Source organism: Ptychodera flava, chromosome 11 (assembly GCF_041260155.1).
Source record: "Ptychodera flava strain L36383 chromosome 11, AS_Pfla_20210202, whole genome shotgun sequence".
NCBI classification, from domain to species: Eukaryota; Metazoa; Hemichordata; class Enteropneusta; family Ptychoderidae; genus Ptychodera; species Ptychodera flava.
The window spans coordinates 2689009-2716276 of NC_091938.1; the positions used below are offsets into that span (position 1 = coordinate 2689009).

The 27268-nt window shown below is 37.6% G+C and overlaps 1 protein-coding gene across 4 annotated transcripts in view; it reads left to right on the forward strand.

Moving 5' to 3' along the window:
* Positions 1 to 12585: 12585 nt before the first annotated feature.
* Positions 12586 to 27268, forward strand: part of LOC139143257 (nephrocystin-3-like) — a 43532-nt gene continuing 28849 nt past the window's right edge. The window contains exons 1-6 of one of the 4 annotated variants that reach the window (XM_070713443.1): positions 12600 to 12713; positions 15316 to 15461; positions 16115 to 16578; positions 19356 to 19481; positions 23619 to 23769; positions 26713 to 26859. In XM_070713443.1, the coding sequence (XP_070569544.1) occupies positions 16255 to 16578; positions 19356 to 19481; positions 23619 to 23769; positions 26713 to 26859 (748 nt within the window). In that variant the 5' untranslated portion in view covers positions 12600 to 12713; positions 15316 to 15461; positions 16115 to 16254. Of the gene's footprint in view, positions 12714 to 15315; positions 15462 to 15856; positions 15877 to 16114; positions 16579 to 19355; positions 19482 to 23618; positions 23770 to 26712; positions 26860 to 27268 lie in introns of those variants that run through there. The other 3 variants (XM_070713444.1, XM_070713442.1, XM_070713445.1) reach the window with 3 other exon arrangements.

The following is a 27268-nucleotide window of genomic DNA, read 5'->3' on the forward strand; positions in this document are numbered from 1 at the left end:
GATTACTTTGATTGGCGTGTGAGTATCCTTATAATGCCCTTGGCGAGTAATATGCATTTCGTTATACAAAAGGCAGTGACGCTGTATGACACTAAGAGGATGTTCGAATCCATACTCTCACCGCTTCTCATTGGTTAGAAGTGACAGTGGGTGCTCTGACGTCATACTGGATCAAGCTGGTTTTGTGACGTGTGGGGTCCGGAAGCTTTGGTGATTGAGTCTTAATTATCGGATACGCTTCGGGAAGTGTCAAGATGTACTTTTATCTTTTTTAAGGCTAGAAAACGTTTAATTGGGTTTCGCACGATTGTCGATTGTTTTACTCAGCAGGTTTTTGCGGTTTGTGGTATTCGCCCAGTGTGTTCATACACTGAAACATTGCTAGGCGATAACGAGGTAGTTGAGAAATGCAATGTTCGACGGTGATATGCAAATAATTGATGCAGATGACAAGGACGATGTGCGATGTATCAGTATTATTTGAAAAACGATGTTCATGTATATTTGGCAAGCACCTTGATTAAACAGCTGGGGAGATTTGTGCATAATTTTGGACGACTATATCCCAAACGTTAAAAATTCTTCCTTTTTAAAGTCTTGAACCTTTATATCCCCATACTGGAAAGTTTCTGTGGAGTTGACGGGGAAAGCGAATATCTAGCTAGACTCAAGACGAAACGAAAAATAGTCTTGACTCTATCAAGCATCCTGAAAGTACAAGTGTAAATTTTACTGATAAGTTCCCTTCGTACAATCATTTTCTTGAAACACCATCGGGTACCTGCACGCACCAAAGCTTTGAACCAAATACCTAATGACCGTTGAATAGAAGAAAACTGTCAAAAAAGTTCAATAAATCCAGACCACAAATATTTTGCGCGATCTGCTTGTAACCATAGAAACAAAAGTTGCAGTAAGGATAATGGACTTTAACTGCGTCACGAGTCAGAATATCTGGAGCATCTCTCTCCAAATTCATAAAAACATATTTGGGGGTTATTTGAAATTTGGCAGCCTAGACTAGGTTTTCGAAGCAATTGAATGCATTACATTTTATACTGCTCAGTAGCGAGTCAGTTTCTGGTGGAAACTCCCCTATATCTGTACATCGCGTACATCCAACTCATCGCGTTCATCCAATGAAAACAGAACACAAATGAACGTCATTCACTGACTGTCAAATACCTTGCATCGACCCAAGTCATTATAAAAAATTTTGACGGCTATTATGATGCTTTCTTTCTCTACTAGAATGAGTCAAGAACAAAAAACCGTTGCTAGGGGGAAAAATCGTTGATATTAAAAATGATGTTGTTTTGAATGAAAAGTGTAACATTAAAGCACTCATCAATACTGTTACGAATGTAGTTTACTTCACACAAAGGTTAACGCACCAGATGGTCATCGACGCCAGTAAAATTATAAATTAAACCAAAAAAGAGCTCAATTATAAAGCGACTTGGATACAAACCGGACCCAAAAACCATATTGGCAGCAAGTGCGCAAAGAAGCGAAATACCTTTTACGATGATGTTTACGAAGCTTTGACGCAACATATGTTTGAATGATATTTGAATAATGAAAACAGTCAATACTCAATGAAACTCATTGAACTTGAGAATTTCACGTGATGGGGTTTGCACCGTGTTACTGTGACCTTTAAATATTATTTCTGACCTATAAATTGAAGACCAAGAGTTGCATTGATGTTTGTGATTGTGTGTATTGCTTGGTCTTTCCATTCATATCTATCGTGTGATCAAAACCATACCTTTCGTGCGTTATATAAGAAAATATTTCGGAAATACCGGGAGGAGGAGCACGGGCATGGGAGAGAGAGAGAGAGGTCATTGCTACCTCCCACCCTGACGACGTGTAATTCTATTACTATGAATAAACGGATGTTAACTTTGAAGACTGTAAGCCTCTACGCTGTTCGTGTATCCAAACGACCTCTCGCATAGCAAGGAAGAATATCGTCAAATAATAACACAATGAAAAGTATCAGGGAGACAAACGGGTCACAAAGATCGCGACGGTTCGACAAAACATATATCACTGGTATATATGTAATAATTTTTATCATTGTGATCTTTGTCAAAGCTTGATTTTTACTCCGACGGCACCTGAACTTGTGTTCTTCAGTCAACAGAAATCATGTCTAGGGACACTCGGTGAAATACATTGTCATAAATCGCTGAATTACCGTTGTTACCACGTCACATGATATTGTGCCGATAATGTTACTGGAAGTCCTATCCAGATATGGTCGAAGCGATGGAAAAGATCCCGTACAGGGCTTACGATGAAATTATTGTCAGTGTTTCTAAGTTAATCATATAGCCACAACGCTCTTGACTTCCTTCAAGATATTACAAATCCGTTCTGTGTGCATTTCATAGTCATTTTCTGGTCCCTAGCGAAGTATTTCAGCACTCACAGTGTCTGTGACCTGTCTGTCTGAGTTTCTGTGTCTATCTTTGCCTGTCTATCTCTGCCTCTCTTTGTCCCCCTCCTTCCCCCTCTCTCTGCCCCCCCCCCCCCCGCGCAAAAAGGAGTCGGTTTCTTGACTAGTGTACAGGTTTTGTCATATAAACTGACAGGCAAAGCTTTATCTTCACCAGATGGGTATCTTGTATTACAAGATACCTGTATTACATATTTATATGTATGTTGCAATTTAACATCTAGCAAGATCCCGATCACGGACGCGGAGGCGGGGGTCAAAGACGAGGGGAATATAGGTTTTGTAGAGGTTCACGGTAGTGAGTTAAATCTTGTCGGCGGGAAGGGGTTATTTTGTATTACATCAGGGGAGACAGCTGCGAACTGCTTTTAGCCTGTTTTCCCATCCAAACTTTAATTTTGTTCGAAATATCTTAGAATAGTATATATTTACAATACAATTTTGAACGTCTTTGGTTACAATGTCTCCAGGTAAACTATTTGGCTGTCTTTAGGGCGACATTTTTTATTTTTGTGTTTCCCATCTCCCGACCGACCGTAAATTTAAGCTCCGACATGAAAAAACAAAAAAACAGTGCGTTTCACCTAGGTACCGCAACTCAGCGTATGAGACGGACACAATCCACGTACAAAACACACGATTAGCTTTGGTATCATGAGAAATGTTGATGCGGAGATTGTAATATTGCATGTAGGATCAAACGATGTTGGTAGCATGCGTGATGATATGATAGTAGATGGGCTTGTTTCATTGTGTAATGAAATTAAATATTTCTGCCCAAAGGCACTTATTGTAGTGTCAGGTATTTTACCTTTTCATGGTAAATATGAGTTATTGAATAATCAAATCAAGGTTATTAATGGAAAGGTCAAGAATGCATGTTCCAATATTGACAAATGTGTTTTTGTTGAACACTACAGATTGGGTAATAATAGTGATATGTATCACAGGGATGGAATCCACATAAATTCACGAGGAACTAGTCTCTTGGTGGGTGACATCAAACAGTGTGTAAGAGCATTTCATAGAGGTGATTACGCTCCCCTTCCCATAGGTATAGATCCACATCACATTTCAGACCAGTTGATGTTCGTGATAACCAGATGTATAAACCATACCGTAACAGGCCATACAACTATGGCAATTACATTCATACTGATTACTGGCGCAATGAGAATTTTCGTGATTGGTAATGTTGTCAAAATATCATAGATATTAACTGCATTACTTAACTGAATTAACTGCATTAAAACCTGTTGTACGTAGTTACAGCACTTCTTTCTTTCCAGGTTGTTTATGTTTTTGTCCTGGAACTGTTTTTGATAAAAGCCACTATGGTGTGAAAGTGTTGGAGTTACTGGTTGATAAACTGCTTTTTGTCCTATTGTTAAACTTTTGCCGAATTTCTATTGAGTGGTATAGTGTTACTACATCTCTATTTGTGCCATGTGTTTCACTACTCAAAGGCATAATACTATTGATAGTGTTGTATTAAGAAAAGACTCAAAGAATTTGTCTTTACTTATTGGAAGTTTGAATATTCAAGGTGGTTTATCAAACAAATGTAGAGATGATGATTTCATTTCAGTTATTAATAAGTTTGATGTTATGTGTATACAAGAAACATGGCTTTCTAAGTCACAGAATGTTGCCCTAGATGGCTATTGTTATTTCAGATCTGATAGAAATTTTCAACATAAGCGAAGTAAGCGTGCTGCTGGGGGATCAGTTGTTTATTTTTAAATCAAGCCTAAAGGCTGGAATTACAAATCTGAAGTCAAATATTTCTGACTTTCTCCGGTTTAAACTTGATAAGGATTTTTTCTCATTCAGAAGAGATATTTTCATATGTTGTGTATACTTACCTCCACAAGGATCTGTCATGCATATACATAATGATTATTTTGAAACTCTACAATCGGAAATTCTTAACTTTTCGTGTTCAGGCGACATAATTCTTGTAGGAGATTTCAATGCTAGAACAGGTAATTTGCCAGATTATATTCATTGCGATGATATTAACCACTGTCCTACACCAAGTGACTATTTGCCTGACTTCATAAAGGATAGAATTTCTAGAGATGATGGTGCATGTAGTGTCAATTCTTTCGGCAGACACCTTATTAATTTTTGTATTCAAAATGGTCTTCTTATTTTAAATGGCAGAACTACAGGTGATCTGTATGGTAAACCAACCTGTTACAAAAGAACCGGGTTTAGCACTGTAGATTATGGTATTGTTACAAAGAATCTCACTGACCTTATTGATTATTTTAAAGTTTATGATTTCACACATTACTCTGATCACTGCCCGGTAGGTTTTTCTATAAATGTAAGAAATATTGTAAAGCCTACAATAGATGTTGAGTGTAAACCATGTCCTAGCAAATACATTTGGAATGATTCTGCCAAACAAAAATTTTTAGAAACTCTTCAAAGTTCATCTATTCAAGAAGAATTTAGAATGTTTCACAATAATTGTTCTATGTCTCAAACTTGTGATGACATTCTGGAAAGGTTTGAGGGTATCATTCACAAAGTTTCAAATTGTTGTTTACGTAAAGTTACTCCCAAAGTGAAAATTAAGAAGTCAAGGCGTATTACACAGCCATGGTTTGATAAATCATGTTTTTCACTTCGTAAAGATTTTAAGGATTGTTGTACATTGCTAGGCCGCTATCCAAATGACCCGTTTATTAGAGGGAGATGTTTCACACTGAAGAAAAATTATAAAAAATTGTTGAAATATAAAAACGAAATTTTTAAAAGTGATCAACTTGCCAAATTAGAAAATGCTCATTCTGAGAACAGTGATCAATATTGGAAATTGTGGAAAGATATTTCAGGTACAAAAATTGAGATGAAAATTGACTCCTCTATTTCTCCAAGCGAATGGTTTGCTCACTTTAAGCAATTGGGAGACTTTTCTATGGAAGAAAACGACAATTTTTCTAACCATATCTGTAAAGATTTGCATAATATGGAGGCAGCTAATGAAGAAAATGAAATGTTATTCTTAATTCTGTTATTAATGATTCAGAAATCTTGAAAGCCTTACGTAACTAAAATCTGGGAAGTCTCCAGGTACAGATGAAATTTTAAATGAAATGTTAAAATATGGGGGTTCTTGTTTACTTATTAGCATACTCTTTAATACCATTCTCAGATCAGGTAGATTTCCAAATGCTTGGAAAAGGGCAATTTTGGTCCCAATTTTCAAATCTGGAGATACAAGTGATCCATCTAACTATAGAGGGATATCTGTCAATAGTTGTCTAGCAAAACTTTTTACTTCAGTGTTGAATAATAGGCTTATCGATTACTTAAGCAAAAATAACTCTCTTTCACCTTTCCAGTCTGGTTTCAGATCAAAGAGGAGAACTGCTGACAATCTCTTTGTGTTACGTTCTGCTATCGAAAGGCAGGTATATTCTAAATCCTGTCATTCGAGCAGTAATCCCAGTCAGAGATATCTTTACTGTTGTTTTGTAGATTTTAGAAGGCGTTTGATAGAGTTTGGCGTACAGGTTTACTTTGGAAATTGAAGAAATATGGAATTGATGGCAATTTTTATAACATTATCAAGTCAATGTATAGTAATGTTCAATATTGTGTGAAAAGCAATAATTGTCTTACTGGTGATTTTGAGTCCAAAATAGGTGTCAAGCAAGGTTGTAATTTAAGTCCAACTTTATTTAATGTTTTTGTAAATGATCTTCCTTGCATTTTTGGTGATGATGAGGACTGTCCTATTAATTTGAATTCACTCCATATAAATTGTCTGATGTATGCTGATGATCTCCTGTTGATGTCAGAAACTAGAGCTGGCTTGCAAAGATGTCTTGATAAGCTGCGTGATTTTTGCTGTAATTGGAAATTATCTATTAACATAAAGAAGACAAAAGTAATTATATTAACAAAAGTAATCATCTTGTAAAAGGAGTTACCCTTACTTACAATGGAATAGCGCTTGACTTAGTGAAAGAATACTGTTATCTTGGTTTTGTCATTACTCCAAATGGTAAATTCAAAGGTAATTTTCGTAATCTTAAATTGAAGGCAATGAAAGCACTTTTTAGCCTTCGTAAGGGTCTATTTCAGAATAGTTCACTCTCTGTAAAAGTAGCATTAGCACTTTTTGATACATTAATTGTACCTATTATGACTTATGGCTGTGAAATATGGGGGCATGAAATTAATGACAAAGTTAATTTTCTTGATGATGTCAGTATCTCTTTCTATAAATTAATTCTAGGAGTTTCTAAACATGCCTTAAATGCTGGTGTTATTGGAGAGCTTGGTAGATATCCAATTCGGTTTACAATTATAAAACACATGCTCAATAGACTGGTTTTGACCGATGACATTTTACTTAAGTCTGCATACATATCATCGAGGTTTAATTCAAAATAGTCTGATTTTGTGTATAACATTTTGAATTCTTACAGTGAAAGTAATGTATGGACTTCCGTATGTAATATCAATTCCACAGTAAGTGTTGTTGTTGATAATTTATGTAAGAGTTATCATCAGACTTGGCTCAGAAATTTGCATAATGATTCACGAAACCCGGGTTCAGGAAAAAATAAACTCAGAACATATAGAGAATTTAAAACTTCTTTTCACTTTGAAAATTATTTATTGGACATAAGAAATTTTACTTATAGGAAGTGGCTTACAAAACTTCGAATCTCTGATCACAACTTACAAATTGAATTAGGTCGGAGATCACACCCAAAAGTCCCTGCAAATGAGAGATTTTGTAAGTATTGTAAATCTTCAGTAGAGGATGAATTCCATTATGTAATGATCTGTCCAAAATACTAGTATAGCACTTACAGAGAGATGTTATTTTCCTCAATAACTATGTGCAGTCCTGGTTTCGTTGACTTAGATCAGAAAGAGAAGTTCATTTACATCTTTAGTCAGTCAGATAAATTACCCCTTGTTAAGTATATTTCAAGTACTTTACTTTCTCCCCCAGCAGCAGCTACAACCAGTGTTTGTTAATCCTTGTATCGTTGAACTGTACAGGTATTTTTGCCTTACCACACTTCGATGAACTGTACAGGTATTTTTGCCTTACCACACTTCTTAAGTGTGTTGTTGCGCAATAAACATTATTATTATTATTATCAGGGACACATTTCAAAGCCACCGACTAGTCGATTAATTACAGAAAACTCGCATGGGGCAGCCGCTGCCTGGACTGAGAGATAAACAGTTGACTAGACTTGAACTACAATGTTAAACTGTTTCTTTTACAATTTCAGCTAAGAGTTCAAGAGGTGAAGGTATTCTCAACAAAAACTAACTAAAAAGCCACACATTGTAGATCAAGTGTATCTCTCTGTCTAGACAGAGCGGCTGCCCCTTGCTGGTTTACTGTAATTAATCAATGAGTCGGTGACTTTCAAATGTGTCGTGATACCCAAGCTAATCGTGTGTTTTGTACGTGAAATGTGTGCGTCTCATACGCTGAGTTGCGGTACCTTGGTGAAACGCACTGTATTTGCGCCGCCTCTGAGGCGATTAACAGCACCATCGTCATCAAATTGTGAGATTTCAGCGACTCAGACTGAAAGGACAGAGAGCACAGAACACTGAAGTGAAAGACAAGAAATTGAAGTGACTGAATGGAAAGAACATTGAACTGAAACAAATACACATTTTTTTGTACTTAAAAATTGTAGAGACTGAATGGACAGAACATTGAACTGAAACAAATACATTTTTTTTTTTTGGTACTTATTTTTTTATTTCGACCACCCGCCCTGCCCGAATATTCCGCTGGAGATGAGAAACAAACCAAAAAAAAAAAAAAAAAAAAAAAAAAAAAAAATAAAAGGATCACCCTTACATATGTTCACAGAGAATTCTGGCATAATTGGACGACATACACCATCTCTCGCATATACACAATGATACTTACCATATGATTCTCCTTTCTCATCATGAGTCATGTAAACGATTCCAAAGAGATAAGATTGCGTTTCCATGACACAATACCAGTGAGCAGCTTATTTTCCAGTCTTAAAGGTGAAATGAGCGCGTTGAAGCAATCGAGGTACTCCAGGTATTATATAAATGCTGGAAAATCTTTACTGCCAGCGACGCCGTCTGATGATCGACATGGCCGAAGTATTCCAATTCCGTTCCCGGCCATGGAGGCTAAGGAGACTGCGTTCGCGGACGCAGGAACTTTCTTGACTCCCTGAACTCAGACATCGATTCATCTAGGGCATGTTGGAGATACTTCGCCGGCCATGGCCTGATATTGAAGCGTTTATAGATCCGATCATCAGATGATCAAAAACCAAACGGTCCTTTTCAGTGCCACCATCCTCCAAAAAGAGATCATCCTTTTAATAATATTAAAGAGGCACTCCCACTTGGTAACATTTTTAAAACACATTTTTTTAATGCCAACGGTCGATATTTGACGTGGCGACTCCGCGCGGTTCGCGAGATATCGATAAAAACATGTCATTTCCCGAGCGTATTTTTCACATCCCGAAGTTTTACGATCGTTTCTGGTTATGACCCGAAATCCCCCAAAGTGTGTTGTTGTGCTGATTGACGATATTCTAAGGAGTCCAAAAACGTTCGAATGACGCAATTAATTTACCTCCTACTGCGATGATATCATTATCAATGCCTTTACCTCTGGTAATTCTTTTTTAAAACTTCTCCTTAGTTTTTGTCGTTTTCATTATTCTCAATCAGTTGTATTAAATTTTTAAACAATACCACATAGATATCAGTTTTTACGTGTAAAATATTAGTTGCCTCTGATGACTACATTTTGTCGTCTGCCACACAGTTAGCCTACGCGTGGTTCGATACATAGCGGCCGCCGCGTGTGGTATGCGCGCATACCACGCGGCGGCCACTATGCATACTATGTATCAACCGCACCTATCTGTGCTAGTCACCTATGCGAATTCTGGTGGAATCAGCAAACTTTGTTTTTCGTTTGTTTTTTTTTTTTTTTTTTGCCGAGTCAGTAGGACTCGGCTTTCTCCCATGGGACATGACCGCTCACCGACGAGAGTGGTACTGCTGTGGCGTACAGCAGCGTCAGCGTAGACTCGTACTCCATAGCTTAGTTGACAATGGCCCCAGTGCCGAACGTTCTATGTTCGGAAGCTGAATTCAGGTGGGCCACCGGAATTCAAACTTTAACTTTTTTGAGGACATGTTTTTATCGATATCTCGCGATCCGCGCGCAGTCACCATGTCAAATATCGACCGTTGGCATTAAAAAAATGTGTTTTAAAAATGTTACCAAGTGGGAGTGCCTCTTTAAGATTCTACATCTTACCTCTGACACTCATAGAAAACTGTACTTGTTCACGCGTCCGATACACAGTACATGCACGCGTTCTCAGAAATTGGCGCATTCATGTCACACATTTTGCTACTATTTGCGGTCAGTGTTAAAACCGCGGCATGCAGCGCTGCGACATTGAAGTGGCGGCGATGCCAAACGAGCCTAATTTTGCAGGATTATGGGGCTCTAAATTTTTCATCACTTTGTGTTTGAAAACATGGTCTAAACTACAGTAACTGTAAATATATGAGAAATACAATTATTATTTATGTCACAGGAGGGACTGTCTTTCCGTACAATCCACTTGACTGTAAACAAACAACAAGCAGTTCTAAAAGCCATCACGACTGAAGTCTGATTTTTTTCGCCTTCATTTCAATTTTACTTTAAAATTATGACTAAATTGTACATGCGATCTATCATCAATGATACAAAATGTAATGCCAGTGTCACAGTTAGGCACCGTGGCCCAGTGGTTAGGGTAACGGATTCACTATCAGAGGGTGGTGAGTTCGAGACCCGGTTCAAGACCCGGTAGGTCCAGAGTAACGGACTCACTGTCGGAGACTCCAGCACGGTGTTGTGCCCTTGAGCAAGGCACTTTACTCCTCAGTGCTTGGGGGAGTTAGTGGGTTATTACCTCATCCTGTAATTGGGCTAACGCCTGTTGGATGATGGACTGAAGGTAATAGATAAGGAAAGGGAAAACATGGGACAGGCCTGCTTATAATTACCTCACTTTTCTGCATGAACCTTTGTGCGCGGTCGTTCGATATCGTACACCTCTCCGATCTAGCCAATTCTCGATATAGGTCCAACACACCGGCCGTATAATATGGTCTGGTCGGATTTAATTCACACCTTTTAGAACAAGACCCTCCTCAGCCGTTCAGTCTGAATAGAGTTACCAAAACACTTTATATGCAATAAAGTGCTATGTACAGAGCTCCGTAATTATATCAGCACTGTGCTGACCCTCCGGAAGAAGACATGATGTACCGAGAGGAGGGTTTTGATCCCGGGGTTTTGATAAATCTAGTGCGGGCCGAAAGGATGGCCGAGTGGGAAGGGGGTCCAGACACTTCGCACCAAAACCAGTTCGCCCCACACAACTTCGTCCAAAAACCATTTCGTACCAAACCACCTCGTCCCAAGTACTACTTCGCCCAACCCCACTTCGTCCCAAGTACCACATCGTACTAAAACCACTTCGCCCAAAATATAGTACAGTCAACTCGTCCTGAAACAACGATGTTACGACGTATCATAAGGTTGTTTTTACCTACAACTTGGAAGCATTAATGTATAGGACATTTTGGCTACCACGAACCATTTATTGATGCATGAAACCATAAACGATAGAATAAGAAAAAAGAAACACGCAAATGCTACAACACAGGTGCCGTGCGCGGAATTGCACGATGTCAATTTCGCGAAATGCGTACAATTTCAAGATTTCAGTCCCAGGATGACAGGAAGGTGGTTATTTTCAGCTTTACCAGTTAGCGATAAGTTTCGGGCAAAGTGGTTTGGGGGACATGACTTTTGGGGCGAAGTGGTTTTGGTACGAGGTTGTTTTGGTGCGAAGTGGTTTTGGTGCGAAATGGTATGGGACGAGATGGTATGGTGCGAAGTGGTTTTGGTGCGAAGTGTCTGGGAACCGTGGGAAGTAGGCCGAGTGGGAAGTATTCCGCGAAGCACATTTCCTACCTGACAGCGCTTTCAACCGTTAACTGGTCGTATTTTTTTTGAGGACCGCGAACCTTTTTGTTTTACCTTTGTCTCGTTGGAGGGTCACCCTATTTTCGAAAGTTGAAATGGGGTATCAGCCACTTTTTGATGCCCGCCAAAAATTATCATCGCCCCTCCCCCTTCCCCGAGCCAAAGAAACTGACCAGTGCAAAGTGTTTATTTTCGTACTCATTTCTGAAGAAAAACTTCAATGTTGTAACAGTTCCATTTTCTTTATTACGAACTTTCGACATTTTCCGAGGGCCCCATACGTCGGTATAGGCCTACATAACATAAATTTTGAAGTAGCGTACATTTGAGCGTTATGTTTGCTTCCTTTGGACGCGGATAGGCCTAAACGTTCTCTCTGATATAGGCCCAATCCAACATACTTCCTTGTCTATTGGTACAAAGTCGTGAAATATTGCTTGTGCAAACGTGTAATCAAAGGAGCCCTGCTGCTTTTAAATAAATAAATAAATAAATAAATAAATAAATGAATAAATTAATAAAAGTCTTGCGTTGCCCTTGACTTATGTTTCACAGGCACATATGTGCAACCCTACCCAAAGGTTACCGTCACGTCTCACAAGGACATCATCGATCAGTGGCTAAGAAAAGCCTTCAATCCCACAAGTAAAAGCTTAAAATGAAATAAACTATTGAGATTGCTCCTGCTTTCATTTAACGGTGCATAGAATTTGACGCTGTAGAGGAGGAGATTCGTCTATGCCAAGTATCTTCACATGTTGTTGATGTGCAAGGTCCTCACAGTACTCTGCTTCACGCGTCGCTATGCGTAGTCTGAGAACGTAACATAGGGGTGAAAGGCCTTTTTCGCCTCGTTCGCAATGTTTTTTCTTGAATATCGTTAACGTGGCAATAAATTCAGGAGATTCGGCTTTAAAATGATTTAAATCTTCAGCTAGGACTAGAGAAATATCGATAAAAGGTTAGTTTCATGACAAAATGTGTCTAACGATGAATAATCGTTTTCCAGGAGTTTACTTCTTAAATTATTTTTTGGAAGGACCAACGATCCTCGAAAGAGGTTATAAGAAATATGGCGGCCCAAGGACGGCTGGACTCAAAAAAGTCGTAAGTCTCACACCTGTGAATTCTTCCTACTAAACTTACAATGGAGAACCAATGGGACAAAAGCGACGATCTTGAGCAACTGTGGTATGTACCTTTTAACTTTACAGGTGTTTTTCACAGAGATGTTAAGCGAGTTATCGAAGGAAAAGTTGTCCAAGAACTTCCGGCCTAGCGTTTGACAAATGAAAATATTATTGCCCATATTCGGACTTCACCGCTTACCTGTCAAGTTGCATGTTGACATTTTAAGGGTTTCCGTCACCATGGGAAGGCATTTCTGTTGGAGGGTCAGGTTTCTTTACAGTTCAAAGGATGACAAAAAATAAGTGCTGTCAGTATTTCGGCAGCTTTTTCATTTTATAGGGTCGCAAGTATAGCTCAAAAACGGTATTCTACCAGTGCATTGTGTAGGGATCCCTGGATTAGGGTCTTGCTCATAGGTAATCTGTACCCAAGTATGATGCATTTTACATGCCCTTAAGACAACGGAGGTTAATATGACGGTGAAAGTCCGCCTTACTTACGTTCTATAGTGTGTCAATATGTTCAATAATTAAAGTATCATGAATCAGCTATTACGTAGGTCCTTTCTTTGTGAAGGTATGTTGGATATGGAGATGTACGTTGTTAGGGAAGCCGAAATGAAAAGTCTGAAAATACTAGTTTAGAGTGCTTATGACTTTGGCTCTCAAGGTGTATTGTGAAAAAAAGCACATATTCCAATGATCTCTTTCTGATACACATCTTATCATCGTATGAACGTAAAGGTCAATTGTTTACAGCTAAGTAACCATTGACAGTAGTCCCCTCTACTGTCTATGAAGTAATGAACAAAATATCAAAATTGACATTGTTCCATAAGGGCCGCTGCATTTTTATGTTTTTGTGTTGTATAATAAGCATTGAATGTTGTGTAGAACGATGAAAGGACTTGTTCAATTCCTTTTCATCAGTCTGTGTAGTGTGACATACAGAAACACTGGCAAATGTTTAGCCACATCACAAAGTTTCTTACAGATGAGTACTTTTATAATTTATGGAGAATTTGCCCACACGGCTTTTATTCCTGTAATTAGAATGTCATAACATGTTGTCATAGCCCCCGTTTTCTTACCAATCTGCCACATCTTGGTTTACTTTTGAAACTCAAAATAAAATGTTATTCGTGAATGTTCGGTATACGCTTTACCTGTAATTTAATGAAATGCAAGTTCTGAAGGGTTTGTTTGTATGTGTAAGTAGTAGGTTCTACCTGTTAGTCTTAATTACTGTACAACACTCTAAACAAGCTGCATGCTTTTTAGCCTTTCAGATTTTCATTGCGATCAGCAGGTTTTTAATTGAGCTATCAGACATCCGAACCATAGTGAATGTGAGGAATTGGCTAAATTAGGGTTAGCAGCATTCTTAAATGGATGATTTGACAGATGTAGCTAAATTGGCAAAACTGGATGCTAGCTAAACACATGTAACAGTGATCTGAAATATGATACGTGTGATGTTAGCCGTAGGTATAACCTTTTGTCTTACTCATGCCAGATAGGGTAAAGTATCTCTACAAAGGAAATCAAATTTTCATATTTTGATTTTGATCTAACATGCGGTAAACTTTTTTTCACCTTAAAAAGATACATACCATTTATGTATGCATGTGTGCATATGATTCTTATGAACATGATTTAAGCTTGTTTTCTCACTATGAGTGAAGACTCGATGCAGAGCACAAACATTTTTTCCAGCTAAGATACCATGCAACATAAATGTTAGCATCAGCAGTGCCACTGTCAATGCCAAGGCAGAGAAGCAGATGTTTCCAAATAGTTGTGCGTTCCCACAATGCCCTGTTCTCGGTGTTCTGGATTTTGGACAAGAGCTGTAAAGTAATTGTTATGTCAATGCAAACATTGTTATGCTTGATCAACCTCTTTGTTTAGACCTTTACATTAGGTAACAACAAACGGCTTACTTTTCATTGACAATCCTACAGAACACACCACCCTTTTGTCTGCAGTGCACAATGTTTTCTCCCCGTCTTACAAAAACTAAATTATGTTGAATATGATTTACTGATATTTTACTGACAGATATTTTATTCACAGTAGATTCACAGTAATATTTGGATTTGTCAACGATCTCTTCCTATATGGTACATTTTACACTTTTACACTTTCCACCCCCCCCCCCCATTTCTCTGCATATAAGTTGACCTACTCAGTTGTAAACAATGGGAATATACCAAAATTCAGGAGAGCAAGGATTAACCTATTCAACTCCAATTTCCTGTAACAGGTCCACACTCATCATTGATAACAACAGGTCTTGGCTAAACCATTGTGGTGAAAGGGTTAAACTCAGACATTGCTATTTTAGGACATGATTGAATGTCCAAACATCAGCTGTTTTTAAAGTATGAATTATACATGTAGATAAAAAACCTTATAGTGCAATATTGCAGCCATTTCATAAGAGAAACTGTAATTTAATTTTGCAAGTCATTGCCCATATACCAAATTTCTTAGTCTCATACCAGTAATGTTTCATAATATTTTGTCGAATACCTGTGTTGTGCTGTGGTTTTCACTTGTCCTACGAACCATTTTTCACTGTAGTCAAATGGACTTACAGGTTTGAAGATAGCTATGGACTTCCCCCATTCTTTATTTGAACCTTTTTTTTACTGTTACAGTTAGACACTACTCTATTGTTTCCTGAGGCAAAGTTTGACCTGTGTACAGGAAAGCGGTGGGCGTATGGGTCAGTGTTATTGTTTTTGATTGTTTGCCTGGACTTGTGTTTAGGGAAATGAAGTTGAACTGGATAAGGTGCATATTTGTGAGTGACTGCATATTTTGTGTAGATTTAACATACCTAGATCCTTAATATCACTGAGAATGTGATTAACTTATCAAGGGTTCACTTTTTGTTCACTGTCCAAACACATTCTCCAGAGGAAAATTTCCAAATGAATTTAAATGGCAAAGTAAATGTATTGTCATCAGAGATCCTGTGAAATTGCTATTTCCTGTTTGAAGCGCAAACACTACATGAATCAATTTAGAACTTGATGGTATGGTTTGCCCGCGGTGACTTGGAACCATGGTTTGCGTAAACCAAGTTGGTGTGGTACCGTACATGTATACACATATAGTATGGGTGTTATGAGAGTTTTTAAGCCAGCATGGAATGCTGTATCTTAACTTTCAAACATAATCTTCTAAGAAAATGGAAAGTAATGCAGTGTTTCAACGTGAGTAGTCAGTGGTGGTTAAAAATTAACAGTATATGTCTGTATTTTGTGTGTGTGTGTTTACAGAAAATATCGGTAACCTACTGTATGTCTACTAAGCTGACAGAGGGTGAAAGTGTACGATGTTCTCAGAGATGATCTTTCCTAAAAATATATGAACAGATAGTATCTCCCCAGTGTTGTCGTATTGATTACCTTAGAGTTAGACGATGATGGATGAATACTGTTATTTTTTCAGGGTACATTAAAATTTGACCATGGCACAGAGGATCATATTACAAGCGTAAAGTTCTAACAAAAATGGGGGCACCTGTAACCTTGGATGTGATTTGTCATTTGAACTTCAAGTAGAAGCAGGGGTATTTCAATGTGATTACCATGGGTTCTGGAAGTTCTTTTATGCAAGAAGAGGAATGCGATATAATCAGTGATAATGGTGTTATCAAGCGTATCCCGATTGAAGTCAAACCTCGCAGGACGCTCAGAGGTTCCTTCCGAGGTGGAGGCCGGTCTTTCATACGCAGAAATAAAGGAGCAAGTCTACGGTCTGCGTTGTCGGTTGACCTGGAAAACACGGAAGTTGAAAAGATCAGGAAGGAGTATGAGATGTTAAAGATCAGTAAACAGAATGAAACGTCTGATTTACAGAAAAAACAACAGAAGTTGGAAAGTGAGAATCGAAGACTCAGGGCTGAATTACAGGTATTACAAACTATGGTTACCAATTCTGAGTTTTTCATCCAGTCTATCAATGTGCATATATTGCTTTCTTTTTCTTTGCTTATTTGAAAATTCAAATACAATTGTGTGTCAGCAAATCCATTGCAGTTTGAGATGTAGGGATAAAATTGCTTTGTTTGGTAATTACATTACGAATAGGGATTGCTGGATATTATTCAAAGCAAGGTATAAATAGTGAACTACTGATCACAGGACTAGGCCATGGAATCACTAGTTTTACTACTTGTCTGAGAATCATTTAACCCTTTGACTGCTGTAATTTTTCCCACCAAAATTTTAATGCAATATTTTACAAATTTTTGTTACAATAACTTTTCTGTAAGTTTTTTCATAATTTTGGACCAAATGGATATGGCATTTCATTGACTACAGTTTTTTATCAAAATTTTGGCAAAAATCAGATAAAAATTGACTGTGCTATATTTTGTAAAGGTGACAAAAATAGACTCTGGCGCTCAAAGGGTTAAAGGGCCAGTGGCTGTTACCTTAGGTGATTCTTTTCACAGTTTTTACAGTTTCTTATCAGTGTGCCCTGTAACAAACATGTATTCTGGAAACTTTGTGTCAGTTTGACGAATTTTAGAAAACTCTGTACATCTTTACATGTAAACCAAAAAATTTGCTTACGTCACATGCAATTTGTTTACGTCATGGTGCATCATATTGGCATAGAGGGCACACTTTTTCTTATTCTCAGTTATTGTACTGCGTAAGCATATTGAGATACACAGTATTCACATTGTCAACCAAATCTACACATGTATAAACTGCACAGTTATTGTTGAGAAGATCTGAACTAGAATTCAAAGGTAAACAATACAGTGCATATAACATGTATAGATGCTGTATTGACAGGGTAAATATTAGTTTCAACATACATTGGTGAGACAAACAAGAATTTGCAATAGACATGTACAAAATAAAACAGTGAAAAAATCATCAAAAGTTACAGCTATTGGCATTTTAATGTTTTTAAAGTAGTTATTTTAATGGTCTCAAGCAATGTTCTTATTATTTTAGTATTATTAATTGTTTGTCCATTTGTTTGTTTTTAATAATAGCTTCTGTGTACAAAATGTCTGAAATATGCTTTCATAACAACAACAACCACGATATTAATACTTAACTTTTCAATTATGAACACTTTAAATTGTTCAAAATTGATGAAAAAGTGACCACATCTTTGATAAAGTTTGTAATGCTATAGCCCGGTGAATTGTAGATTCCAAAGATTCAATTAAGTTTCATCACTGACATTCTTGCCAACTAATCTAGGTGTTCAGATATATTTAAAAACACTTGCAAGCATGACTCAGTTCATACTCATGCTCATGCAAGCTTTTTCGTTGGCTCCCTAGAACAGTATCAATCAGAATGATAGCAATCATTATATCATATCAGTATATTGATGGAGCAAATACTGTGATCTGATTGGTCAAGACATGAAATTAGCATTGCTATATTAGCAACATAGCACAGTTGGAACAGACACAAGCTCTCAGCCTGAGAATATTCCCTTTTGATGTTTCGCACCAGAATTTTAATTTAATGTTATGATATAATAGCAACAAACCACCTCAGTAATGGGTATATCACTCGATTTTGACCAGTTCACTCCATATATGCAATTGCTATCGCCTATGCACATATGTCATGAACTATTTCAAATCTCGTGGTATACCATTTCTGAGTACGGGTGTGGTTTATTCCCTTTATTTCAACATTCATGATCAGAATCAGTGGTAGAACATTGGATTTTAAGGAACACATCTTAAAATCATCCATTTTTTCTTGATTTTGCATTTTCCTGGCATAATTACAGAGGCAATTATTGACCATCTTCATTCAAATAAAATGTTTAAAAATGTTAGAAAATGACAATGCCTCGTATTAAAGCTCCATAAGCTGTATCTTTTGGCTATTTTTTCAGAACTTTTGTTTTGTGGTTTCCCTACACTTTCTGCATTGAATCCCGGAACTGTAATTTAATGCCAAGTATTGGGCATGTCAACACAACCTACCATATGAGTATAGTCTCCATTGTTATTGTCGAAAATTGTAATCAAATCCGGACTAGATTTCATATGTAAACAATAAAACATGATCACTACACACATACAAGCTGTGTTGACTATAAGAACTCGAAATTTCAGCATGACAAACGGATTAGGGTCAGACATGGTAGTTGATATACATAAGCAGAATACTGAAACTTGCCAAAGTTACAGCTTATGTCTCTTTAAATCTTACATGGATTGAAATAAGTGGTTTGCTTTTACTCATTGCACTGTTGCACATGTGACCAGCAAGTGTAGGTACGTGACATGCTTCTTGATATTATTCAGTTTCTCAATACTTTTAAGGCAGTATGTGCCTCAAAAGTGAAAGACTTAAACTTTTGCTCAAACTTTCCTCAAGGAATCTTTCAACTTTTCTCTTTCAAAATCAAGAATAAAAATCGAGGTCACTGAGCAAATTTTGGTATTTGAGAAACAAATTACCCAAGATTTACCGATATTTAAAATTCAAAATGGCCGTCATCCCTGTGTTAACTCTATGGAGAAAAATAAAAATAAAAGAAGTTTTCCTTTTACTAAGGGTTTCAAAGTGACCCCCGACAAGTGGTAGGTCAGAAAAGAATTGCAAAAGTTTGAGAGTCCAATATCTGTCCCCAAGGTACGTTCTACCTTAATAGAGCTGATTTTAACCTGGCCACCATGATGTTCTCTCTCCTTTAGGCACTTCAGAAAAACAGTTCCAAGCTACGCCATGAAAGAGACATAGCCTTAGACGCAGAGTACCAGGCTCTAGAGAGAGCCACAACATTTGAGAATGAGAGAGACAAAGTGCAAAGACAGTTCAAGGTAACAATATGCTTTTACTTGTGTTTCTTGACCTTCCTGTATATACACAAGTTGTGTATAGAATTTCTATTGAAAATATTCGCAAACAAAGATCTACTTTACCATAAAGTTTTTATTTATCGTGATGTGAATTTCTGTGTTCTTTCTTGTGGTATCTTTTGTTATGCTTGGTTGGTATAGACTTACAGTCTTTGCTTTCCCCAATATGCCATGGTAAGTAAAATGAAAAATTTTCTTTGATTAATAAGTCAAGAGGTTCTACCTTTTTTATCAATCACTGGTTGAAAGAATATTTTAATTTTCAAACATTTCTTCATAACGTCTTGTTTGGGCATTTTTGCCTGGCCTTTTTGTTCAGGGTCACTTGCGGGTAACTTATGAAAATTTTTCTTCACTATGCATGGCAAGCAGTGATAATTATTTTGGTATTGGCTAGAACTCAACAAGATCAGCTATTCATGTGAGGGGTTTTACACCAGAGAATACAAAGACATTATCATACACGTCAATACGGACTTACAGTAAAGACACATGTCAACAATAACAATGAATATTATGCAAACACAACATCAGTGAAAGTTTAAAGGTTGGTGTTTGAACAATCTTATGGTAGGAGAACACAAACTGCCATTTTTTTAATGAAAAATTACAGCACACTGTTGTTTTTAAAACTTGCCAAGTGCTGTGATCTCCACGTAACATACAAGTGTCATGGCAAATTTGATCTCTGTTGAAGGAAATGAGCGGAAAGTGAAATGTCTCCTTGTGTTCTGTCGCTTGACATCTTGTGTCTGAAAGGAGGTCTGTACAGTTAACATTAGACCCTTTGTTCTCCACATTCAGACAACATAGTGTGTGTTTTGTGGATATGGCAGACTTTGAAGTAAAGGACGCTACTTACTTCATCAAGATACGTGTTTCAACTGTAAAATGGCAATCACAAACTAAACACTTAAAACGAAGGACACTTTTATTGTTAATATTGTTGATCATTCTTTTTATTGAAAGTAGTTATAATTTACTTGAGACTCTCAATCATTAAAATTTTATCTTCTTAATAAAATTACTAATCAAAGTTGGCTTAGATTGCCGCTATGCGGGTAATTTTTACAGTGGGTGTAAATGTCCGTTCTGGATTGGGTTTTGTTCCCACTGTGGTATTATTTCCAGATTAGCACAATTCAGTGCCTGGACTTTGGTTTCCAATTAGAAAGGGTCCTTTCATACCAGGCTTTAAAAGAATAAGCCACGTGGATTGGAGTTTTGGCAGTGAAAGGGAGAATTAGGATTATATTTTAAATAAGAATGTGGGTTTTGTTTCATTGAGCAGGTAACAATCCTGAGGGTTGGGTTCTCTTTGCTTGACCCAATATGTGATGTAAAGAGTTTTTAACTCTGGAGTGGGACTGTGCCTGGAGCTAACTGGTGCCAAGGCTTTGCCTAGTATGCAGAATTTAATACTGAATGCAAAGCAGGATTGAGTTTCTGCTCAGGTTATTATGATCAGTCAGTCAGTCAGTCAGTCAGTGATATGGCAATATTATTGTTGAATGCTATATCTTCATATCTGTTTGTCCATATACACCATAGAAAATAATAGAGCTAAACCACATAGAGGTGTTTTAAACATTCAACTAGGCACTGCAGTTCATATATCATTTCTGTCTTCCTATCGTATCACTATCTATGTATAAAGAAAATGAAACATTGTTGAAAAGCGCACATCAAGACAAAATGGGTGTTGTTCACAAAATGACAAATAAAGGAAAATTAATGTTATTTCAGATTTTAACGCCCCTTTAGCTGAATCATATTGCATATTGCGTACCAAAATATACCATCCAATCTTGGTAGAGATGTTTTTAATTTCATTTATTAAGCCATATTGTCTTTGAAAATTTCACTCTTTTAATCCAGTCAACTCAGTCGATTGTTTACAATTTCTGCATAGGTACTCTGTCTCAGTGGCCATGTATGACTTGCCAAGCAAAAATTATTTAGTTGTTAAAATCAAAATTTTACATTTGTTGCTGATGTTTAAGAAACGTTTTGTGGTTCTACTTCAGTTAGCATCTTTGCATAAGTTGCTTTTGATTTGAAACCATTTTCTTGAACAAAATGCAAACGATAGAGCTCCCATTTTACAGTTGAACTTTCCACAAATTGAATCACTTGTTCAAGAAAAAACAGCATGCTACCAAGTTAGAAAAGTTGATAAATGTGAAATTGGGGATTAACTTCATAACAGTGAGCAGTATCTGTAGTATTGTCAGACAGGTATTTGGAATGTAACAGAAGGATTAACTTTTAATTAGCCGGTCTTATAATGGATTTATTGGCCATAATGCTTGTGAAAAGAATATCAATTGATATGCGGGTACATTACAATAGGTACAACAAAGGCTTGAGGAAATGCCAAAAAGGTTTATTGTTCTTCTTTGTAAAGAATGGTAATTATTGAAAGAGGATAAAATTTTTTGCCTCTTTTGCCCTGAAATAAAGGAAAGAATGGCTGAGAAGAAAAGACAGGTTTATGCTAATATTTCTTATTTCTTGAACTCCAAATTATGGGATAGTATCCGCATTGGCAGAATGCAACTGTGTAAAATATGAACGTGTTGCAACTAAAATGTCATTAAGAAAACGGCTTCATTTTGAAAAATTATTACAACTCTTGGGAACAGTTTATAAAGAAAACAGATTCATTGCTGCGTGCTGCCCAGCTTTATGAAGAATAGTTTTATTTGTGTTCATTTGAGAAACTGTTTTGAAAAACAGTAACTGTTTCCATGGTAATAGTGACTGACAGATGATTAGCACAATACCTTTTTTTATTTCATCATTTAAATATTACTGCCAGGACTGTCATTAATTTATCATCATTATGTCGCCCTTTTGATTGAAATTGTTCATTAATTACCTCATCAAGCAGGGTCTCTGTGTGTGACTGTATTTGCATTGAATCTGATTGAATGGCTGATTGTCCATGTTGTTCATCAACATGGTTACAAAAATTAAAGTAAATTGCAGTAAATTAATCTTGAAAGAATCATGGTCCTGTGAACTCTGAATGTGGTTGAACGGTGAATAATCACATCTAAATGGTTTACAGGGATAGTTAGGGGGATGAAATTTGCAACTTTTGAAAAAAGTTTATTACTCTTTGCAAGAAGACAAGTATATTGTCTTTAGTCTTTGTCCTGCAAACCTGGCATATGTGTAATATATGCGATGTCATCGTGAGAAATTTATCTTTGTCTGGTTAATGAAAGTCAGCTTACTTATTTCAAATATGTTCAGAAATTTTGCAGTTGTTCCCCAAATTTCTGATGGTAATATCCCCGATGTGCCCATCAGAAGCAAGAAAATTGTATCTGTGTCATGGGAAACCGTTGTCGGAACTGCACCTGTGCGAGTTTCTTGTTTACAAACAATGTATTTCATTCACGATATCTAGATGCACCTCATCATCATAGCTGCAACATTTAAATTATGCGATGTAGATAATGACAGACATGCTTTAACTTACATCAATCACCATCTACCTTGGAAACTGTTTACATTGGTTGTATGGGTCCCATACAACCTTTGAGTGCAGTTCCGACGACTGTATCCCTTTAATGCAGGTTCTGAACTGCACCAAGATTACTGTAATTTTCAGACCTGTATGAATAATTTGTCAATTTATTTTTTCTCAGCAACTGGGCTTTGACCCAAGGGGTAAACAGGATGTACTGTGTTGGAATACTATACATTCATTCTGTTTAGTGTATTGAGATGCTAAGTTGTGATTCCCTAGGGACAGTGTTGTGTTTGTCACGATCAATATTATAATGCTGATAATTGTTTGTCAGATCGTTGACATATTTCCTGTGTCTTTAGTCAAATGAAGCCACAAACTCCGTCATTTTGAAAGCACTGTGGCAAGGCAGGATATGTTTACATAAGATGAATAAGTTTTCAAGCATATTTTGTGAGTGTTCATATGTCACTTCATTGAATATGTCATACTCATGTTATTGGTAGAATTCACTGGATACATTAACTTACAAGTACATTGCAATACTTCATAAGAACAGTCTGACACACTTTGGTGTGTTTAACTTGAGTGTTTGTTTATTTTTGTCACGTCTGCAGATATTCAGAGAAACTAAAGAAGGAGAAATTCAAAATTTACTGAAGACCAGACGGGAATTGGAAAACAAACTTCAAAAAACTCCAGGGGGCCATCACAGTGTCCTTGCCACAGACAATGCAGATTCCACATCAAGGGGTGGTGATCTCTTTGGTAAGGCCTTATTGTCACCCTAGTCATAGATAACACTAAAGTGTGGTTATCTCAATCCGTCTGCATTAAGCAAAGTCACATAGGGTAACTCTGTAGTCGTGTACAGCATTCGTCACCAAGCAAGACTCAATGCCATTGTTTAAAGGGAAACCTAAGTCCAGCGACATTGACCGTTTATCCCTTCCAAAATCACCCTTGAATAAAATGCAGCTCAAATTTGCAACATAATTGCACGCGCCGACGACTACGGAGCGACGAAAAGAGAAGTTGAAGTAGACGACATTTATGGAAATGAGCTCGGAATCCCATGGGCGCGAAAGGGCTCATGGGAGAAGCGTGCGTGACGTCATTGGTGATACACGAACGTGTGTGACCGCTTACCAAAGCATTGGAGTCTATGACTGCAGGAGTGCAGTTCTGCACGTTACGACTCTTTAATTCTCATCAGTAGCATAAAAATTATTAACTGTTGTTCAGTTGAGTGCAAAAATCACTCAAGGAAGAACAAACGGAGTCAGCTTTTTATCGTCGTCCCACAGAACAGCTTTTTCGAAGACAGTGGCTAAAGAAAGTCGGGCGAGTTTTAAAATCTCAAAAGATACAAAGTTATGTTCTACTTCTTTCAGGATGATTTTATAAGGGATTTCGGGATTCTGATACCGATACAAGACGGTACTACACAATGCGGTTCGTATCTTGACATGCTGAGTCAGCCTACTATCGCCGGTTTTAACCAGATAAATGTTAATATTGGCGATTTCGGGACTCTAAAATCCGAAGACGAAACTACACAAAGCGCTCTCATCTCGACAGCCCGGATCTGCGAAATCGCTCTTATATACACGATAAATATAGGCAATTTCGTGACTATATCTGGTAATATTGATATTACAAGATACTGGAATGACTTCTTGCCTATCTCGACCGCGGAGTGACGTCAGTAGGTGAAACGCATACGAGCGAGGTGAATGAGAGATCAGACGATACAGAAGAGAGAATGATACAGAAATTGTGTGGAAAAAAGCAGAACTAAAAGTTATGTCATTTATGTATATTGAAACTTTGAATATTTCTTTGGTGGTTGAAAAATTCAAACTTCCAACGGCGCTGACGCAAAAATGACGTAAGAATCCGCAAGTACCCGGATGGCCCGCGGTCGAGAATGATGTGTCTCGATCGGCACGCCGGGTCTGAGAAATCGCCGATATTATATTTACCCAATAAATATCAATTGCACCGGGACTCCTAGGCTAATATCGATATCGATACCAGACGATACTAGATTTACGTGCACTGTGTGGTGTCGGCACGCCGGGTCTGCGAAATCACGGATATTTATCCGATAAATATCGGCGACTTTGGACATTAACTCTGATACTAGACGCTACTTTGTCAAAATGTGGGTAAATATCCGATGTATATCGGAGATTTCACCACGTGCCTAACAGTTCTGACCACCCGACCACCTCTGTCCGACTCTTAGTTCATAGCATCCGTGGCCGATAGTCAAGAATAATGTATGTTTTACATTATTAGAATTATTCATGCACGAAATACATTTTTTACATGTAAAGGATTTTTTTCATTAAATTTCCACACGAACTTTCATACACTACAATCGGAACTTTGTCGAGAAGGCCGATCAGATATCACCGTGAGTTGGGGATTGCCTTGCACGAATAACATTCTTTACATGTAATACATTTTTACTTGGCGATCGAGACCTGAACAGAGGACATATCGGACATCTTCGAGAGTTTTGGCTGGTCTTGTATGAAATGCATTCTTTACAACAATAGACGATACTATAGTTTTAAATAGCGTGCAAATATCCATTATATCGGAGATTTCATCACTTTGTAGATCTGAGTAAGCCCGACTTCCTAAGTTCGACACCAACTTCGAAAAAAAGACGACGCTATACATTTGTCAAATTGCGAATAAATATTTTCCGATATATATTGAAGATTTCGCAACCATAAAGATCTGGCTAAGCTCGACTTACGTATCATCACGAACCAAAAATTAACTTACGTATCATGCACGAACCAAAAATTAATTTTAAGCGACTGATAAGAAAACTCTGTTTTAGAAACGTACGCTGAAGGATCGCAGAGTCACTCAGTGTCGGTCTCCAATCCAGTTCGGGGTCTGTACAAGCACAGGTGACTCCCTCCGCGGAATTACGAACGATGTGTGGAGATACTTTCCCATTATTACATATCTTGGTTCAAATTAGTATGGTTTGATTTCAGTGTGGGAAAAGTAATACTCGATGTCAGAAATATCGCTGTCCGAACTCTCCAGAGTCGTCTTATGAACGCGCTAACTGTTCACAGTACTCCTCCAGCTGCAAGCTACAATCGTCTGTATCGCCGATGACGTCACGCACGCTTCTCCCATGAGCCCTTTCGCGCCCATGGGATTCCGAGCTCATTTCCATAAATGTCGTCTACTTCAAATTCTCTTTTGGTCGCGCTGTAGTCGTCAGCGCGTGCAATTATGTTGCAAATTTGAGCTGCATTTTATTCAAGGGTGATTTTGGAAGGGATAAACGGTCAATGTCGCTGGACTTAGGTTTCCCTTAAAAGAACAAAGTTACCAGTTTTTTTGGAACTGTCTAATTCTTTGGAAGTGACTAGGTTCATTCTGCTTTCTGAAATATATTAAGTTACAGGCTGTCACCATTTTGTTATCCTGCTAATTAGGTGTATGTATCAATAAAACAAGTTTTGCAGTCAACACCACCAGAAATAACAACATTTGAAAATTTTCATGTTACAGTACACATGCTACACTGGATTTACACTGACTTTTTATCAATAAGACATATTTCAGACAGCAAAACAAGGAACTAGACATCACCTTTGTCTCTGTATGCCATCAAAATGTGATCTCATCTATTTTCTAATGTGTTTTTTTTTATTTGTGTGTGCATTGCAGCCAATGGTAACCCTGGGGACTGGTGGACAGCCTTGGAGAGTGAGCCCTCTCTTGGCAGTACAACTCAGTTACAGCCCATGTTTAAGGGGCCAGAGTTTGCTCACAGTCTGGGTGACATTGAAGGACCATTTACTACAGTTAATAGAGGTATACAACAGACCACCAATTTACTATCCATACTTGCAATAGACCTCCATTGACTAGCCATAATTGTGACAGACCTCCATTGACTAGCCATACTTGTGACAGACCTCCATTGACTAGCCATACTTGTGGCAGACCTCCATTGACTATCCATACTTGTGGCAGACCTCCATTGACTATCCATACTTGTGACAGACCTCCATTGACTATCCATACTTGTGACAGACCTCCATTGACTATCCATACTTGTGACAGACCTCCATTGACTAGCCATACTTGTGACAGACCTCCATTGACTAGCCATACTTGTGGTAGACCTCCATTGACTAACCATACTTGTGACAGATCTCCATTGACTATCCATACTTGTGACAGCCCTCCATTGACTATCCATACTTGTGACAGACCTCCA